The sequence below is a fragment of the Oncorhynchus mykiss genome, chromosome 12 (assembly GCF_013265735.2).
Source record: "Oncorhynchus mykiss isolate Arlee chromosome 12, USDA_OmykA_1.1, whole genome shotgun sequence".
NCBI lineage: Eukaryota > Metazoa > Chordata > Actinopteri > Salmoniformes > Salmonidae > Oncorhynchus > Oncorhynchus mykiss.
Window position 1 is genome coordinate 78,368,773 of NC_048576.1, and position 20,200 is coordinate 78,388,972.

The window sequence follows — 20,200 nt, forward strand, 5'->3', positions numbered from 1 at the left end:
GGTAGTCCACAGATTTAAAATTATGCTATGCATGAATCAGCAGTGAGTGTTTAGATATGTATTAACAGGCCTTGCATTTCCCGGCGGAATCGACCATGCCTTGCGGCCAAAGGGATGAATATAATTCTAATTCCCTTCCCCTGGCTGTCAATCACGGTGCTCCGAAGCACCTCTCACTCACATAGCTCTCTCAGATATTTAAATTCGTATTATTTAATGCCCGACACACGATCTGGTCCTTCTCACAGGTGTCATAGCTCCGAAGTAGGTTGCAGTGAATTACATTTTATTTTCGTGTCAAATCGCAAATTGGCAACCCATCCCTTATGGGATTAATAATTCAGTGATAATTCTTCCGGTGTTCTTTGCATCACATAGAGTGAAGAAAAAAACATAAGATAAAAACCAATACATAAAAGTAAATAAGGTTATCCAAACAATAATTATGTCCCGAGAGCTGTAAAAATATACATACATATACAAGTGAAGACCGACACATCGTAGTTGCAACGACACGTGTCCTTATGGAATTCCGAGGCACATATTGAAGATGTTAGAGCTGTCCACATTTACTTTTCGTCAGCCAACAAGATGAGTAACAAACAGCAAAATCACTAGCCTATGTCAATCTACTATCCCCCATAGTACAAAAATTTACATTTTCTATTGTTCAGCTTGTCCTTCTGTGTGAGAGATAAATATTCCAAATTGACTCTGGGACAGTTGTTACAACAGATCCCAAATTAATACAACCACTGTACATCAAACTTTAAAAAGCAATGAGTCTGATGCAACAGATCAAAACGTTTAGCTTAAAATGTTGATAAACTATTAGGCTATTTCTTCACATTATAAGCGCAGCAATGCGCACACTGCAATAGGATATAAGTGCAACTGTTCCAAAATGCAATTAGAGGGAAAATACTGTTTTCAAAAGTGCACCGCAAATGCGAGCAGTTAAATATGACAGAGATGAAAATATCCTTCAGAAATGTAGAAAGAGGGAAAGAGGCATGGGTTAATATGACTATGATTGTGAATTTGGCTGCTGGACAACAAAATAAAGTTGAACCTGAGAGAAATACTGGTTTCACTGGCAAATGAGGAAGTGTTATTAAAATAATCCCCTTACCATGTTCTGACCATGGGAATGTTAAGACATGCCTCATAAAATGACGAAACTTCCAGGTTTTAAACATTTATGGTTAAATAGTTTCAAAATGTTCACTGCCTCCGCTCAGATTGCAAGGTTGTTGATGTTGTGGTGAGCAACAGGCACTGGCCTTTCTCTCATATGTGAACGAACAGTGCCTCAAGTACACTACGGGACCTGTACACTATGTGAACACCTGCTCGTTGAACATCTCATTCCAAAATCATGGTCATTAATATGGAGTTGGTCCCCCCTTTGCTGCTGTAACAGCCTCTGCTCTTCTGGGAAGGCTTTACACTAGATGTTGGAATATTTCTGCAGGGACTTGCTTCTATTCAGCCACAAGCGCATTAGATGAGGTCGGGCGCTGATGTTGGGCGATGAGGCCAGGCTCGCAGTCACCGTTCCAATTCATCTTAAAGGTGTTCAATGGGGTTGAGGGCAGGCCAGTCAAGTTCTTCCACACTGGTCTCGACAAACCATTTCTGTATGGACCTCGCTTTGTGCACGGGGGTATTGTCAAGCTGAAACAGGAAAGGGCCTTCCCCAATCTGTTGCCACACAGTTGGAAGCACAGAATCATCTAGAATGTCATTGTATGCTGTAGCATTATGATTTCCCTTCACTGGAACTAAGGAGCCTAGCCTGAACCATGAAACACCCTCAGACCATTATTCCTCCTCCACCATACTTCACAGTTGGCACTATGCATTCGGGCAGGTGGCGTTCTCCTGGCATCCCCCAAACCCAGGTACATCTGTCGGACTGCCAGGTGGTGAAGTGTGATTCATCACTCCAGAGAATGTGTTTCCACTGCTCCAGAGTCCAATGGCAGTGAGCTTGACACCACTCCAGCCGACGCTTGGCATTGCGCATGGTAATCTTAGGCTTGTGTGCGGCTGCTTGGCCATGAAGCTCCCGGCGAACAGTTCTTGTGCAGACGTTGCTTCCAGAGGCAGTTTGGAACTCGGTAGTGAGTGTTAAAACCAAGGACAGACTATTTTTACGCGCTTCCGCACTTGGTGGTCCCGTTCTGTGATCTTATGTGGCCATTGCAATAAATTGCAATGTCTGTACTGTGAGACGCCGAAGACAGAGCTACAGGGAGACAGGACAGACAACTGATCATCCTCGCAGTGGCAGACCACGTGTAACAACACCTGCACAGGATCGGTACATCCCACCATCAGGTGGTACACAATCCCTCCATCAGTGCTCAGACTGTCTCCAATAGGCTGAGAGAGGCTGGACTGGGGGCTTGTTGTAAGGCAGGTCCTCACCAGACAACACCAGCAATAACGTCCTATATGGGCACAAATCCACTGTCGCTGGACCAGACAAGACTGGCAAAAAGTGCTCTTCACTGATGAGTCGCAGTTTTGTCTCACCAGAGGTGATGGTCGGATTCGCGTTTTATCATCGAAGGAATGAGCGTTACACCGAGGCCTGTACTCTGGAGCGGGATCAATTTGGAGGTTGAGGGTCTGTCATGGTCTGGGGCGGTGTGTCACAGCATCATCTGACTGAGCTTGTTGTCTTTGCAGGCAATCTCAACGCTGTGTGTTACAGGGAAGACATCCTCCTCCCTCATGTGGTACCCTTCCTGCAGGCTCATCCTGACATGACCCTTCAGCATGACAATGCCACCAACCATACGCTTGTTCTATGCGTGATTTCCTGCAAGACAGGAATGTCAGTGTTCTGCCATGGCCAGCGAAGAGCATACACTTATGCTTTTCTTAAGAGAATAGTTGTTTTTTGGTTTTCAAATCAATTTAATTGACTATTTTGGTTAAACTCTCTGGGATATTCGGGACGGTAGCGTCCCACCCCGCCAACAGCCAGTGAAAGTGCAGGGCATCAAATTCCAAACAACAAAAATCTCATAATTAAAATTCCTCAAGCATACAAGTATTTTCACAATTTTAAAGATATCATTCTTGTTAATCCAGCCACAGTGTCTGATTTCAAAAAGGCTTTACAGCAAAAGCACCACAAACGATTATGTTAGGTCACCACCAAGTCACAGAAAAACACAGCCATTTTTCCAGCCAAAGAGAGGAGTCACAAAAAGCAGAAATATAGATAAAATGAATCACTAACCTTTGATGATCTTCATTAGATGACACTCATGGGACTTCATGTTACACAATACATTTTGTTCGATAAATTGCATATTCATATCAAAAAATCTCATTTTACATTGGCGTGTTATGTTCAGTAGTTCCAAAACATGCAGTGATTTTGCAGAGAGCCACATCAATTTACAGAAATACTCATAATAAACATTGATAAAAGATACAACTATTATACATGGAACTTTAGATAACCTTCTCCTTAATGCAACCGCTGTGTCAGATTTCAAAAAAACTTTACGGAAAAAGCATGCCATGCAATAATCTGAGTACGGCGCTCAGAGACCAAAACAGCCAGAGATATCCGCCATGTTGTGAGGTCAACATTAGTCCGAAATAGCATTATAAATATTCACTTACATTTGATGATCTTCATCAGAATGCACTCCCAGGAATCCCAGTTTCACAATAAATGTTTGATTTGTTCGATAAAGTTAATCATTTATGTCCAAATACCTCTTATTGTTAGGGCGTTTGGTGAACAAATCCAAACGTGTGTGCAAGTCCAGCCGAAAGGTCGGACGAAAAGTTCAAAAAGTTATATTACAGGTCGTAGAAACATGTCAAACGAAGTATAGAATCAATCTTTAGGATGTTTTTATCATAACTCTTCAATAATGTTCCAACCGGAGAATTCCTTTGTCTGTAGAAAAGCAAGCTAACTTTCACATGGCCGCGCCTCACGAGCTCGTGGCAATCTGCCAGACACCTGGCTCAACCCCCTCTCATTCGCCCCCACTTCACAGTAGAAGCATCAAACAAAGCTCTAAAGACTGTTGACATCTAGTGGAAGCAAAATGACCCCACAGACACTGTGTATTGGAATGGCAATGAGTTGAAAAAATACAAACCTTAGATCATCATTCAAACAGTTTTAGAAACTTCAGAGTGTTTTCTATCCAAATATACTAATAATATGCATATTCTAGCTTTTATGGCTGAGTAGCAAGCAGTTTACTCTGGGCACCTTATTCATCCAAGCTACTTAATACTGCCCCCCAGTCACCAAGAAGTTAATGGCCTTGGTGCCCTGGCAGATTGGGCAAATGGCCTTACCCCTAAAATCACGAAAATCCAAGCCTGTTGTAATTTCTGCAAGAGAACATGAGGGAGTGTCTGTGAGCTGTTATGTTTGAGGTAGATAGCTAAGTCGTGAACTGTGTAGGTGATGAGACTAAGGTGGAGTGTAGTGTTTGTGTTTGTAATAAGATGTAGAGAAAGTGAGTTCAGAGTTCCAGACCGCATGTCTGCCTCGTCTACACATGTGCAATCAGTCACTCCCAGAGGCTGCCTGCCTGCATTGCCACATCAATTGTAAGACCACACACACACACGCACACACAGAGAGAGAAACACAAACTGCCACAGGCATACTCTCCCATCGCTGTGCCTGTCTCCCCCCTGTGCTCCTCACAACCTATTCACATTCACTCACATTATCATAGTGCCACAGGCATGGACTCCTCCCTCCTTCCCCCCCTCTTTAATTTTGTCTCTTGTGCCTTAGTGGCTGTGGTTCCACAGTGACAGCTGGTGTGCTGCAGGCTAGCTGGAGCAGAGAGGTCAGAGAGCACTGAGGCCAGTGACCAGCTGGGGGGGGGGGGGGGGGAATAGCCAGACCCCATCATCCCATCATCGGGGCTTTGAGAAGTAGGAGGGTGTGGTGGAAAGAGTATATAGGCCTAATGTCAATCTCACCACTGACACTGTACTACTGACACTGATGGCCTGGGATGCCTTCACATAGTCTTACATGACTCCTGTTTCAGTTGTCTCCTGCTTGCCTCTTTCCACTAAGCCATGGTGTTTTTTACCACCAGGGGGGCTGGTTGCTTGCGTGGGCTTCAGATCAACACTACACACCGAAGTAGAACGAGACTGAGCTCTTCTGAAAAGCTTGACTCTTACAGGATGGGGCGGGATAGAGTTATGACGGTTAGATGTTGTGACACGAGTAGGTCCTTCCTCTCTACCCTAGCTGCAGCTTTTCTTTTGTGAACAATGTCAAAGGATACCTGAGAGAAAACATGTCTAGCTGCATTTACACTGTTGTGTATGCTTTATCGAGATGTTTCCCAACCGCTGTGTTGAAGCATAGATCAGTACTCTGTGGTCAGAAGCCCTCTACTGCTGCACTACTCACTGTACAACACAGCCTGACAACTAAACTGTGCAGTACTTGTCTGCCTTTCCCTCTAGGGGAACTACACGCCTACTGTGTAAATTACTGTATGTCTGTGTGAGAAAAGGGAGAAATCAATCTCACCCGGAGCAACCCTGTTATCTGACAGTTGGAAGATAATTTTATAGCTTTGGATCAGAGCCTGTATTGTGTTTGTGGGGGGCTTAAGAAGCCATCTTGTTGCTGGATGTGGTTGAGGTGCTGAGTGACTGAAGGTTGTAGTCTATCTGTAGCTCCTCTTCTCACAGGTCCTCCAGGCCAATTCACACACTGATGTGGTCTTTGTGACCAAGTTATGTGAACCCGCAGACACTAAACACTAAACCACAATCTGTGAAGGATTCAGGTGCTTTAGTTGAGTTACTCAGTTTATCATCACTGCCTCACCTGTCAGCCATCTATGTAAATCAACAAAGAGTTGATTCTGCACGCAATGCAACCGCCCCTTGGGTATTTCAGGTTAGGTTTAAAGATGGATGCAATATGTCGAAATCGCTCCAGCTTTTCCTGGTTGCTAAAATTCTGATAGTTTGCCTAAAGTTTTTGCGACAAAACAAGCAGGTATAGTGTAGATAGTCATTGTACCATCTAAACCGCTGTAAAATATATTTTCCATAACCAAAAATATTATTTTGTCAGCTGTTTGAAGTTGGTGTACGAAACCGAACGTAAAAGACGCAAAAAACGCAACTTAAGCACGGGAAGCATAGAAATAGCACATATCGAACAGATCAACTGCTTCTTAGACTTGCTTTCAATGTGAATGACAGATCTATAACACACATTTCAATGTGAATTTGATCAGGTTGCCCAAAAAGCCTTGCAGGCTTTAAGAACCCTCTGGTGTGACAGTGGTGGCACACCCACTCTGCCTCACTTTCCTTTCTATCTCTCGCTCTCTCTCTCTCTCTCCCAGTGCTCAGTGTACAGGAAGGATGTTGCACACTCCATTTCCTCAATACTTTTTTTGCCGATAAAAAGATTTAGGCCTAGTTCCTCTCTTGAACACAAATGGTCAAGTATGGTTTGTTTAAAGGTTTTTCAACACCTAGCAGAGGCCATGAAGTGTGTACCAACACTGAAGCCTGTAGTCAGCATATCACATTGAAATACCTGTGTATTCTAGACTATATCTAGTATGACTCCTATTTCTTCTGAAATGAAAAGGCTGTACTGAAGCCAGAAGGCAGATGGTGGTTGGAATATCTTTGTTTTGAGTGGGACGTGTCAATATATTACTGTGAGTCAGAACCCTGGTGAGAATTGATGATGACTGTTTCTTTCATCTGACTATGAGTACACAAGCCAGAGGCTTTACATTACTAACTGCACCAGTGTACAGGTGCATGTCTTTCAACAACAACAGCCACACACACACACACACACACACAACAAACTTAAGACACACTCATGCACCAGTGCTCCCAAACCTGCAAACCACCGTATGTCTCTCAGACAAGAGTTCTCCCACAGCTGGCCCGGCCTCATGGAGGCTTTCTTGATTGGTAAATGAGTGTACTCACAACAGACAAACGTGTCTCAATCTGTTGTTTATGGCTGTGCCCCATTAGTGGATACAAAACTGTTTCAGCCCCCCTTCCCAGTGACCTGAGAAGTACTCTGTTTACTAGATGTGATATATTGTTAACTCTCTTCCCTTCTCTAGGTATTAAATGAAGAGTGTGACCAGAACTGGTACAAAGCAGAGTTGAACGGGAAAGACGGCTTCATCCCCAAGAACTACATAGAGATGAAAGCACATCCGTAAGTATGAACCACCTGGCCCAGACTCCTAATATGACTCAGGAGGACTCACCTCTCCAGCTTATTGTTGCTGACTCGGGGTATGGGCAAACAGGACTCATCATGACTGCCAGGTCACGCTGGGCCACAGCTTCAATGTATCACATTGATTTGGAACTATGAAACAACTGTCTGAATTGAACAGAACAGTCCCGTCAACTCTGAGTACTGTGCTGAAATGGCCAGTGCCACCACAGTGGAATCTTCTCCCTCTGTGTTCATTGAAGCACTGTGAGGATTCTTAGAGGATATTACCTCTGGAGCACACCGTGCCAGATTAGCGCTCTCTGTATTAGTGCGCTCTGGGCCTCTTAGACTTAATTTAATATTGACCCTTATTTCATTGCCACTGGGATTTTATCAGGTGGGATTTTGACGTATGGAGGGGGCTGGGTCTGGTTGTCTCTGTCCCAAGGAGCTATGCCATGCCTAGGCTTTGTCTGTCTGTGTACAGTGGATTGCCACCCCCCCTACACACACGCCCCCAATCTGGCCTGCAGTGGATGCAGATATGTAGTGCAGGTATAAACTGTTAGCAACTGCTCCAGGGCCAATTTCTTGATGATTAATGCCTGGACTTGGATAGTGAGAAATGTCTGATCCATAGTTTGTGTTAATGAGCAGAGAGATAGCATAGTTCAGGTCAGCTGCTGTGGGCAGAGTGTGAGTAAAATGTGTGGCTGTGATCATTGGGAAGAGATGGCCAGCAGAAACAAGTCATCTCGGGTCTGGTCCCTGCCCTCCGTCTCTCTGTGTAATGGAAGCCCTGAGTGGAGTCATCCCTCTCTGTGAGTTGGAATTTACCCCTCAGCACCACTTCCTCATCAGGAGCTTGGTTTTAATTGTCTGGGCTGCCACTCATAGCCACATCAAAGGGGAAAGGAAAGGTCTTGCTGTTCCACTGGGCTGTGATGCTGTGTACAGGTCTTAGTTGCCCTTGTCAAGTAATGTACCATGCTGTTACATCACAGTTAATGCCATCATCATAAAAAAGAGTGAATAGATACTGCATAATGAATACAGTGTCTATGTGGTGGTCTCAATTGATTGACTATTTAAGTGCTTTGAACACCTGAAAGAGAAACTAGCCTAAATCATCAATCCCTTATCCAATGTCAGTAGCAGCATTCAGCTCTTGCACTTGATCTACTGCTTGCACTAAATGACTGTGTGTCAGCTGTTAGTCCTTCCCCTGTATAGTTTGGTGTAGCCTTAGTGTAGGGGGCAGTTGTGGTCTGATCCCATGGCAGTATTAGTGGGGCAGACGTTTGCCCTTTGTCCTTTTTATAGACTAGCTGTGACGGAGTGGCACTAGGCACCAAGTGCGCACACACACCAACTAGCCTGCCTTATTTTGGATACAGTACATGTGTAGTTGACGTGACAGACCTACATGTGACAGAGGACAAAGTTAACTATCAAGTAAATTAGACCGACATGTCTGTGCGCAGTGGCTTTGACGCTTCACTCAGTGTGCACAGCTCTGCGCGAGGTGGTATATATAGGATTCGTATCTTGTACTGAAATGTGTTTTTCAGTACATCAAATGTGAATCATCTTTCAGATAATTAATTGAAAGCTGTGTGTGTCTTTGTTGTATGACTTCTTATCCACAGAGGGCCGGTGTGGGTTCAGGTTTGTGTTCTAACCAAGCAATAACATACATGATTCAACTAATCATGTCTTGATTGAAGCCTATGATTAGTTGATTCGGGTGTGTGCTGGTCGGCAAGAACCAAAAAGTCCATTGATTTCTGTGGATACGACATCCCCCTGTTATGAGTGCTTCTTTCATGATGAATAATAATGATTTAGTTTATTTTTAGAATTTTGGGAGAGATTATATTAATCTAATTCAAATTGATTATTTAAGAGGTGGTCTTATTTGAAACACCCATGGTACACTCGATACCCATTAAGCTTAATCTGTACTTTTCACATATCCTATCAAATATTTTTGTCTTCTTAAAACATGTAAGTAAAGTTATCAAACTTCATTTGAGAGATATTTTATATTTAAAAAAATAAAAATACAAAAATTAGAGCAGTATATGTTAGAAATGTCTAAACTCCTACTGAACCCCCCACCGTACTGACAAATTCTCAAAAGTGACTTTGGGGGCGGACTTATGGTAGATAAATTAACATGAAATTCTTTGGCAACAGCTCTGTTGGACATTCCTGCAGTCAGCATGCCTATTGCACGTTCCCTCAACTTAAGACATCTGTGGCACAAAACTGCACATTTTAGAGTGGCCATTTACTGTCCCAAGCACAAGGTGCACCTGTGTAATGATAATGCTGTTTGATCAGCTTATTGATATGCCACACCTGTCAGGTGGATGGATTATCTTGGCAAAGTAGAAATGCTCACTAACAGGGATGTAAACAAATTTGTGCACAACATACCTTTTGTGCATTTGGAATATTTCTGGGATCTTTTATTTCAGCTCAGTAGGACCAACACTACATGTTGCATATAGATTTTGGTGGTACCTAACCTATTTGTGCAGTATCCTTTTGCAACCACGCCTGGTTCTCAATCCCTGCAGGTGACCATTGCTCTGGCGGCATCTGTGTCTCTGCCGCTTGGGAAAGCCTGGTTCTTTAACATGGCCCTAGTGATATTGGGGACTGGCTGTGGTGCTCCCACTACTGCATTAGACCATTCATTCCCTTGATCCGTCTTTGTTTAACCCACCAATTCCTCCTGACCAATTGGCATACGTGATCCACACTGGGAAGACCCCCATTGGCAGGGCTTCCTTTGGAGATTGTTCACCCTGCCTCCAATATATTACCCACCAGTGTCAGAGACATTTGTGTTTCTCAAACCCCATTTTGCGATATACTCCAAAAACCCTCCAACAGAACACCTCTCAAGTGGTGCTTTGGGAGAATAACTGTGCCCCTACACATCGCTGCACGTGGGGGGTCTACCTGAGTGATCCTGCCAGTAGCATATTCCTCTCAAAGATTAAGACGTGCAAGGCTTTAGTACACACGGCCGGTACAGTGAAACTGCCAATGACTCATTTAAATCAGTTCCTTTGCTCGCTCCAACGTTACTTGGATAATTGTTCTACAGCTAATACATGCCAACGAGTGCTGACCGTTGGGGATGTGTATATTTATCAGACCTAAAATCCATGCGGGTACTCTAAGGCTTTTAGTGACTCTCTAATCTCGACCGGTGGCGTGCCATTTGTGGCGCTGACATCTAATTTGAATGTGTGCCCTATCAATTTCCGATGGTACTTTCTGTGCATACCATGGTGATCATGGGTAACGGGGAATCAGGGTTAGATTCCGGCTTGGAGCCTAAGAAATGGCTTCCACATCCAAGGAAAGGCAACAAGCTCGCAAATTACCCACTCCCAACTCGGGGAGGTAGTGATGAAAAATAGCAGTGCAGGACTTTTTCGAGGTCCTGTAATTGGAATGAGTACATTTTAAATCCTTTAATGAGGATCATTTACTGATGTTTAGAAGTTGCATTTTTAGAGCGGTCAGAAACTTCATAGTTTCATTAATTACGTTTTAACCGTAACATTGGACTGCCTGTTGTGTATTGTCCATCAGTGGGACGACATGTTCTATGGGGTTACACCAATAAAAAAGGGCTTTTCTTTAACAAAATGTCAAATAATTGTTGAAGCAGGTCACATAGTACACAAGTAAAGTAGGTTTTTGTCAAATTACAATCTTACTCAAAATGTAACGGGGAGGAACTTGGTTATCATCAATATACAAATAAATATGTTTTTCAACAGAATATGATTAATGATTTTAAAAACAAAGTAACTAATTAGTAAAACTCGATTTTCTTGTGTATTTGAGAATCATTAAACCATCATATTAGTATCACTTATGTCACACCAGAGGACAAATTCCAAGGCACTAATGCATGAAATGTGTCATTAAATTGGATATAAATTTCAAATAAAAAGTGGCCACAGAACATTTTGAATTGTTTAGACATACTTTTTTGTAACTATATATTTTTTTACTTTCATTTTTGAATCAATCATTTGTTCACTTTTGTTTTGGCCATATGGCAACTACCCACATGCAGTTCAGTAGCTTCAGCCAACGCTAGATGTTAATGTGCCTCTGCGTTTCATCTCCCGGTATGTATTCACAGACCAGACCATGAAATATGGAACTTTTGGATCATGCTGTTAGTAGAAGTGGTGTAAGTAATAACAAATTTGGGAGCCTGCTAAAGTGAGTCAAAATAGCTTTTAGATTGCTTTTCCATAGTGGCATTTATATCTGCACAGTAGTAGTTGTGTGTGTGTGTGTGTGTGAGAGAGAACCTGGCCTGGCTGCTCTTTCCGTGTCTGCTTTAAATTGCTCTGCCGGCACCTTTATCAGACAGGGAACTGTAGGCGGGGGGCAGCCGATAGAGGGCACAAATGCAAAGAGGATTAGGTCTTGGTCATTTTATTATTGATTTTCACTTTCATTCAAAGGAGCCAAGATGTCATCTCTCTGGCTGCTCTGGTTAATAATTAACCGGAGAGATGATTTCTCTCACTCTCTCTTTGCCTCCTGCTGCTACAGCTGCCATTGGCCCAGCCAGGGCTGCTATCACAGACCTTGCTGGGAGTGAGACATGCTCTGCTTCAACAGCACAGCACGCAATCCCCACTCCTCAACCCCTGTGCCCCCACTGTACACAACGCCCACGGTTCTGGTTCTCCTACCTGCAGTATTAATCGGTTGACTGGGGCAGAGGCTTAATCTGAAATACTGTATAATCTCTCAGGACTGTAAACAGTGGGAGATGACCATGTGTCATCCCTGATCGTGAGGGAGCAGATGTCTATTTGTTTGTTTCGTGCTGGTCCAGCTGTGTTCTCTCCCCTGACTGTGTGTGTGTGTGGTGCTGTCCCTCCCTCCAGGTGGTTCTTTGGCAAGATTCCCCGTGCCAAAGCAGAGGAGATGTTGAACAAACAGAGGCACGACGGGGCATTCCTCATCCGAGAGAGTGAGAGTGCGCCAGGGGACTTCTCCCTCTCTGTCAAGTAAGTGAACACACACATACACTAAATGTTTAGAAGCCCTGCTCTACATATGTTGGGGCGAGGGACTGCTCTGCACCGTACAATGTATTGGGTAACAGACACAAACATCTGCTATGTTTCTCTTCTTTCTCTTCCTGTGTTTAAATACACTACAGCACTAGCACTTTATTTTTTACCCAGTGTTCTGTGCTGCCCCCTGGTGTCTGAGCATTAACTCCAGCTCACTGACAGTTATTTTACAGCAGGATTTCAGCTCTCTCTTTCCAGCTTGCACAACACTGACGCAAACTCTTTGATTTCCCCATGTCTGTTTCCACTCTGCTTTACTGAAAAAGGCTCAATTCAGCAGCCCTCGCTGTCATGGTGCTGTAGTGTCTGTCTGTATGTAAAGTAGATAGACATTTCAAGATAATTAAAGTGATCACTATGTGACTCCACCTGTCTATTGCCCTCTGAGTACAGAACAAGGAGTTTGTCTTAGTAGAGACTAATCCCCCTGATGGCTGTGGAAGAGGCTTGTTTATCTGACTGCAGCGTTACCATCCATGGGGTCATGACCTGTGTTCACACTGTTATAGAGACAGTCTGTCTTCCTAATGTGTTGCTAAGAGAACATGTCCACATGTATTTCCTTTGGCCGTTGGGACCTCTCTTCTCTGTCCTGTTTCAGCAGTTCTGTGTCTGTTGACTATCTGCTGCTGGCAAGCTACCCATGGTTCTCTTCCTCTGTCCCCCGTCTCCTCAGGTTTGGAAATGACGTTCAGCACTTCAAAGTCCTGCGTGATGGGGCAGGAAAGTACTTCCTGTGGGTGGTGAAGTTCAACTCGCTCAACGAGCTGGTGGACTACCACCGCTCCACCTCTGTATCCCGCAACCAGCAGATCTTCCTGCGTGACATTGAGCAGGTCCCCCAGGTGAGAACACATCCCCTTTAACCTTCATCTCTGGCTCTTTACCAGTGTGGCTTTGTAGGAGACTTAATGGTCACAATGACAAACTAGGTTATTAGTGTAAAATAATAGCTTTGAGGGAGACACATTGGCCCCAGAGTTGCTGACTCAATCCCTCATCCTGCCGGCCTAACCTTTGGATGTCATGGCATTAGCTCAGTTCACCAACGAGTCACGTTTGATTCAGAAAACACAATCAGGGAAGAACCGAGGCTTTGTCCTTTTGAAAGACTGTGTTAACATGTCTGGGACTCATGGATTTGTTTTGCTCTCTTTCTCTCTCCCTGCCCACAGCATCCCACATATGTACAGGCTCTCTTTGACTTTGACCCCCAGGAGGATGGTGAGCTGGGCTTCCGACGCGGAGACTTCATCCAGGTCCTGGACAACTCTGACCCTAACTGGTGGAAGGGAGGATGCCATGGGCTGACGGGCATGTTCCCTCGCAACTATGTCACACCAGTCAACCGGAACATGTAAATAAACATCAACAACCACCCCATACCCCCTCTCAATCCATCGAGAAGACATCAGGAGCAGAGAGGGAGAATGCAACAAGGAATTAAACATGGAGGAGTAGTTCTGTCGAAGGCACCTTGTTGGTGGCAGCTGAGCAAAGCCAACTTTTAACACTGAGAATGTTCACCTCTATAGTGAACGCTTCAGTCAGAACTGAACTGTCTTTGAGGGAAAAAACACAGAGAAACTAAGCATAGTGCACCAAAAGTGAAGAATGAGAATTATTCTATACCTAGACTCCCACAGCTGCGTCTGTCCTCTCCTCTACTTCTTCACATTCTGCGTTACTTTTCCTTTTTTGCTGCATGTTTTAATCACCTAAATGAAATACCAATAAATCCTAACGCTGTTTTAAATAAAAATACATGTACAAATATTTTAAAAAATGATTGAAAAAATAATTTAAAAATACGGATGTTATCTGCAGCAAGTTACCGAGTCCAAGATCATTGGCATGTGAGCGCATTGTACATCAGCCCAGGGCTGTATAAATAAATCACCTACAGTATAGAGAGAATCCATTTTTTAAGAATATATATTATATATTTGTATGTGTTTTATCCGTCATCACAAATTGTATTGTTTCTTCCATTTGTAAATTATGTTTAAAAAATGTTAGTCTGGATAAGACCTAGTAGCTCTGGGATTTGCTGAATTGTCAGTATAATTTTTCCTGGATTATTTGAGGGCTCTCAGATAAAATGGCATGCTATTTAAAACGTGAAATAATTTCCTTGTCTGATAAACGAGAGAATAATCTGTTATTTTTAACAAAACCAATCGTGTCAGGAAGCTAACGCCGAGCAGCGAGTAGAGCCATGTATGCTGCATGAGCTGTTGTATTATGAAACCCTGTAAAAGGCCAGCCACCTTTTGAAGCCAATGTATTTATTGCAGCCATTTTACTCTTGGGCCGTGAATGTAGCTGAGTCCAGAGACATTGACATGAGGGAAGCAAGGTCGGAGAACTGAACTACACAACTGCAAGGGATTTCCGAGAAGTGCTGAATTAGTAATGGTGTCATATAAAATTATATAGAGAGATGTATGAAAAATATGCATATAGTACATACATATTCAAACACACACACGCATACATTAACAGTCCCCTCCTTGTTAGACTCACACATAACAAGTAGATGAGTTGGATAATCACATGATGGTCGGTAAAACAGTTTGAGAAAATTAAGTGTCTTTTATGCTAAAAGTTGAGAGATCTGCTTTACCAATGTTGTTTTTCTCTGTCTGTAGTGTGTCAAGCACTTTTTATGTTAAGCATTTGATTTCTGGTGTGTTTTTTTTTCTGTGTGTGTTTAGTTTAGTTTGTTCTCTCTGGATAGTGCCTTTCTCTCTGGTGTTTCAGTGTCTCCGACCTGCTGCTTTGAGCCCCTTTGTGGGGCCCGTCAATCCTGCAGTGAGAAACCATGTACATAATCCAACCTGTCCCATCAACCCCACATCTCCTTCCCAACATGGAACTTTTCTTATTTAAGTGTCTCTTGCCTTCTTCCCTATTGATACTGTTATTTTTTTTGCTTCTTTTTTTTTGTTGTTTTTTTTGTATTAATTAAAATGCAATTCTACAAATAAAGAGAGAAATCATGTGGTGTGGTCCATAGATAGCCACATACAGTTATTATTTTCATCTTGTGATTCAACAAACCTTTTGATGGCTAAATTCATCTGTCTAAAAATGTATAGAAATGAATAGCCCATTACCTGGCTTTGCATCTGACAACCTGTAGGGACTGGGACATGCAGTGTCCCAGTCCCTACAGAACAAGCTTCATTTGAAGCTTGGTGTCTTCAAGCACAGCCTTGGGTCCTTGGTACATACAGGGGTTTGCTGTACACATTGCATTACCCTCGGTCTGGTGGACTGTCTGCTTTTGTGTTCTGTTATTTTTAGCCCTTACTCTTTCAACCAATCTGGCCACTTTCTGATTACATTGCGTCACATGCAGGCAGCCTTTCCACTGACGGACACTTAACAAAACAGCGGACTGGGAACATTAAGTTCTCTCCATCCTCAGTCCATGGAATTCATTGTAGTCTGAGGATGTCATGTACTGTAAGACGTCTCATCAGGTCTGGAGTCTAGAGACAGTATGTAAGTGAGCAGCATGAATATACACTGCTCAAAAAAATAAAGGGAACACTTAAACAACACAATGTAACTCCAAGTCAATCACACTTCTGTGAAATCAAACTGTCCACTTAGGAAGCAACACTGATTGACAATACATTTCACATGCTGTTGTGCAAGTGGAATAGACAACAGGTGGAAATTATAGGCAATTAGCAAGACACCCCCAATAAAGGAGTGGTTCTGCAGGTGATAACCACAGACCACTTCTCAGTTCCTATGCTTCTTGGCTGATGTTTTGGTCACTTTTGAATGCTGGCGGTACTTTCACTCTAGTGGTAGCATGAGATGGAGTCTACAACCCACACAAGTGGCTCAGGTAGTGTCCAGAGCATGGAGGCGCTACCAGGAGACAGGCCAGTACATCAGGAGATGTGGAGGAGGGCAACAACCCAGCAGCAGGACCGCTACCTCCGCCTTTGTGCAAGGAGGAGCACTGCCAGAGCCCTGCAAAATGACCTCCAACAGGCCACAAATGTGCATGTGTTTGCTCAAACGGTCAGAAACAGACTCCATGAGGGTGGTATGAGGGCCCGACGTCCACAGGTGGGGGTTGTGCTTACAGCCCAACACCGTGCAGGACGTTTGGCATTTGCCAGAGAACACCAAGATTGGCAAATTCGCCACTGGTGCCATGTGCTCTTCACAGATGAAAGCAGGTTCACACTGAGCACGTGACAGTCTGGAGACGCCGTGGAGAACGTTCTGCTGCCTGCAACATCCTCCAGCATGACCGGCTTGGCGGTGGATCAGTCATGGTGTGGGGTGGCATTTCTTTCTCCTCCATGTGCTCGCCAGAGGTAGCCTGACTGCCATTAGGTACCGAGATGAGATCCTCAGACCCCTTGTGAGACCATATGCTGGTGCGGTTGGCCCTGGGTTTCTCCTAATGCAAGACAATGCTAGACCTCATGTGGCTGGAGTGTGTCAGCAGTTCCTGCAAGAGGAAGGCGTGGAAGCTATGGACTGGCCCACCCGTTCCACAGACCTGAATCCAATTGAGCACATCTGGGACATCATGTCTCGCTCCATCCACCACAGACTGTCCAGGAGTTGGCGGATGCTTTAGTCCAGGTCTGGGAGGAGATCCCTCAGGAGACCATCCGCCACCTCATCAGGAGCATGCCCAGGCGTTGTAGGGAGGTCATACAGGCACGTGGAGGCCACACACACTACTGAGCCTCATTTTGACTTGTTTTAAGGACATTACATCAAAGTTTGATCAGCCTGTAGTGTGGTTTTCCACTTTAATTTTGAGTGTGACTCCAAATCCAGACCTCCATGGGTTGATAAATTTGATTTCCATTGATAATTTGTGTGTGATTTTGTTGTCAGCACATTCAACCTTGTAAAGAAAAAAGTATTTAATAAGAATATTTCATTAATTTAGATCTAGGATGTGTTATTTTTAGTGTTCCCTTTATTTTTTTGAGCCGTGTATAACAGCCATATTTGATGACGTTGTCCCAGATAGCCAGGGAACTTCACGAGCATTTACCAAAACCTGTCTTCTCCAAAAATGTGTAAGACAATCTCCCAGGGTCCCTATCTCCCACAATTTGAGGATCCATTAAATTATCAATTGTCTGTCAAATTTTCCACTAAGGGACTTGCTGGCTTTGAAAACATGGAAACATGATTTTTTATAGATGTTGATGCAATTCACTGCGTGTTATTGCATGATTAAGTGTTTACATACATTATTAATTGTTTGTTTGCTAAGATGCAACGTACAGTTTATCGCTGCTTGGTGTGTGTATGCGCGCGTCAGTTTATCCATTCGGAGGTGTGGGAGTGTGTGCAGAGAAATACATATTTGTATTCTCCTACAGACATCTAGAAACATTGACACACACAGTGAAATAACACTGAACTTCCAGGCATCCTGTCACTCACCCTGAGCCACACTAGTTCATGATCCACTATTGGACGGTAGTATTCGAATGCAAAACTTTCCAGATCTTCCCACTGCTATTCTTCATGCTGTCATCATATTCAAATAGGAATAAAGACACCACTGATGTTCACCCGCTTACTGAACCTCATGCAAATAGTCTGTGAAATGCAAGCATTGGATTCTTTGTACTCCAGTCACCCCGTTACTTATCAGACTGAGATATCTCAATGGTGTACTTTTACTCTACCACCATGACACTGTCAAAATGTCTCACTACAACCCAGACTGTCAGATCAAGCATGCCAAAACATGTTTGTTCTACAATACCTTTAATGGGTACACATAGTTTCCAATATGAAAACTAATCTGTTGTACCCACTACATTAAATTAAACACAGACGCAACTAAAAGGTCTGTGGTAAAGATAATCATCCTTGTATGACTGCAATCCCTGCCTGCTGACAGAAATGTTTATTCTGGTATACATAATGCATTATCGCCACCTCCTGGCAACTATCATCATCTGAAATTAATTAGTTTTCCTCATGCCACCATTCGGTTCGACCACTGCAAGGCGCTATAATAATGTTCATATTTTACCCGTTTAAAATGTATTAGATATAAAAGTATGCATATATCAATGTTTTCAAAGACTCTTTTAAAATATAACGTTAAAATAAATGTTGTAAAAGTGCATCACCACGATAATGGGGTGTCGTTTTTGCGTCCTTACATGTCCGTTGCGAGAATCATTCGAGATGAATTAGTAAATGCTGCATTTTCCTGTATGAACGAACTGCATTTGTACTCAATTATGACCAGACCACAAGACTGGACGATATGGATTTTCGCAAAAACCCACAAAAACATTGACCGTTGTCGGCAGGATTCGAACCTGCGCGGGAAGATCCCAATGGATTTCTAGTCCATCGCCTTAACCACTCGGCCACGACAACCTGATAATAAATTCATCAGAATGTGTGTAATCTACATCATAACATGTAACAAGTTCTTGTCGAAAGTTTCCGTTTAATCATTTGGAATTTACTTGATTGTAATTTTTTTAACAAAACTCTATGATGTCGTGGTTAAGGCGACTAATTTTAACATCAGCTGTAACGTGACGATGAGGAAATGTCCACTTTTGGAGACATTGTAACACATACAGACAGTAACTTTACGATTAATGATGTATATACATGGTGGTATGATCTATATTGTTATATACAGTACCAGTCAAAAGTGGACACACCTACTCAAGTGTGAACACATCAAAACTATGAAATAACACATATGTAAACATGTAATAACCAAAAAATGTGTTAAACAAATCTAAATATATTTCTTATTTGAGATTCTTCAAAGTAGCCACCCTTTGCCTCCTTGATGACAGCTTTGCACAATCTTGGCGTTCTCTCAACCAACTTCATGAGGAATGCTTTTCCAACAGTCTTGAAGTTTCCACATATGCTGAGCACTTGTTGGCTGCTTTTCCCTGCAGTCCAACTCATCCCAAACCATCTCAATTGGGTTGAGGTCGGGTTATTGTGGAGGCCAGGTCATCTGATGCAGCATTCTATCACTCTCATTTTTGGTCAAATAGCCCTTACATAGCCTGGAGGTGTGTTTTGGGTTATTGTCCTGTTGAAAAACAAATGATAGTCCCACTAACCGCAAACCAGATGGGATGGTGTATCGCTGCAGAATACTGTGGTAGACATTCTGGTTAAGTGTGCCTTGAATGCAAAATAAATCACAGACAGTGTCACCAGCAAAGCACCCCCACACCCTCATGCCCAATGCTTGTGTTTCTTGGTCCAAGCAAGTTTCTTATTATTATTGGTGTCCTTTAGTAGTGGTTTCTTTGCAACAATTTGACAATGAAGGCCTGATTCACGTAGTCTCCTCTGAACAGTTGATGTTGAGATGTGTCTGTTACTTGAACTCTGTGAAGCATTTATTTGGGCTGCAATTTCTGAGGCTGGTAACTCTAATGAACGTATTCTCTGCAGCAGAGGTAACTCTGGGTCTTCCTTTCCTGTGGCGGTCCTCATGAGAGGCAGTTTCATCATAGCGCTTGATGGTTTTAGCGACTGCATTTGAAGAAACTTTCAAAGTTCTTGACATTTTCCGCATTGACTGACCTTCATGTCTTCAAGTAATGATGGACTGTCATTTCTCTTTGTTTATTTGGACTTGGTCTTTTATCAAATAGGGCTATCTTCTGTATACCTTGTCACAACACAACTGATTGGCTCAAACACATTAAGAAGGAAAGAAATTCCATAAATTAACTTTTAACAAGGCACACCTGTTAATTGAAATGCATTCCAGGTGACTACCTCATGAAGCTGGATGAGAGAATGCCAAGTGTGTGCAAAGCTG

General features: G+C 43.1%; 1 protein-coding gene and 1 non-coding gene across 3 annotated transcripts in view; one reads left to right on the forward strand and one right to left on the reverse strand.

The window, feature by feature from the left end:
* The window catches only part of LOC110538508 (growth factor receptor-bound protein 2), a 51,299-nt gene extending 35,905 nt beyond the window's left edge, over positions 1 to 15,394 (forward strand). For both annotated transcript variants that reach the window (XM_021625370.2, XM_021625371.2), the window contains 4 exons: positions 7,137 to 7,234; positions 12,181 to 12,303; positions 13,049 to 13,217; positions 13,548 to 15,394. In XM_021625370.2, the coding sequence (XP_021481045.1) occupies positions 7,137 to 7,234; positions 12,181 to 12,303; positions 13,049 to 13,217; positions 13,548 to 13,733 (576 nt within the window). In that variant the 3' untranslated portion in view covers positions 13,734 to 15,394. The remainder of the gene's footprint in view (positions 1 to 7,136; positions 7,235 to 12,180; positions 12,304 to 13,048; positions 13,218 to 13,547) is intronic.
* A 3,295-nt stretch (positions 15,395 to 18,689) lies between these two features.
* trnas-aga lies at positions 18,690 to 18,771 on the reverse strand. The gene has a single exon. It is a non-coding gene; the product is annotated as a tRNA-Ser (tRNA).
* Between the last annotated feature and the right edge of the window lie 1,429 nt (positions 18,772 to 20,200).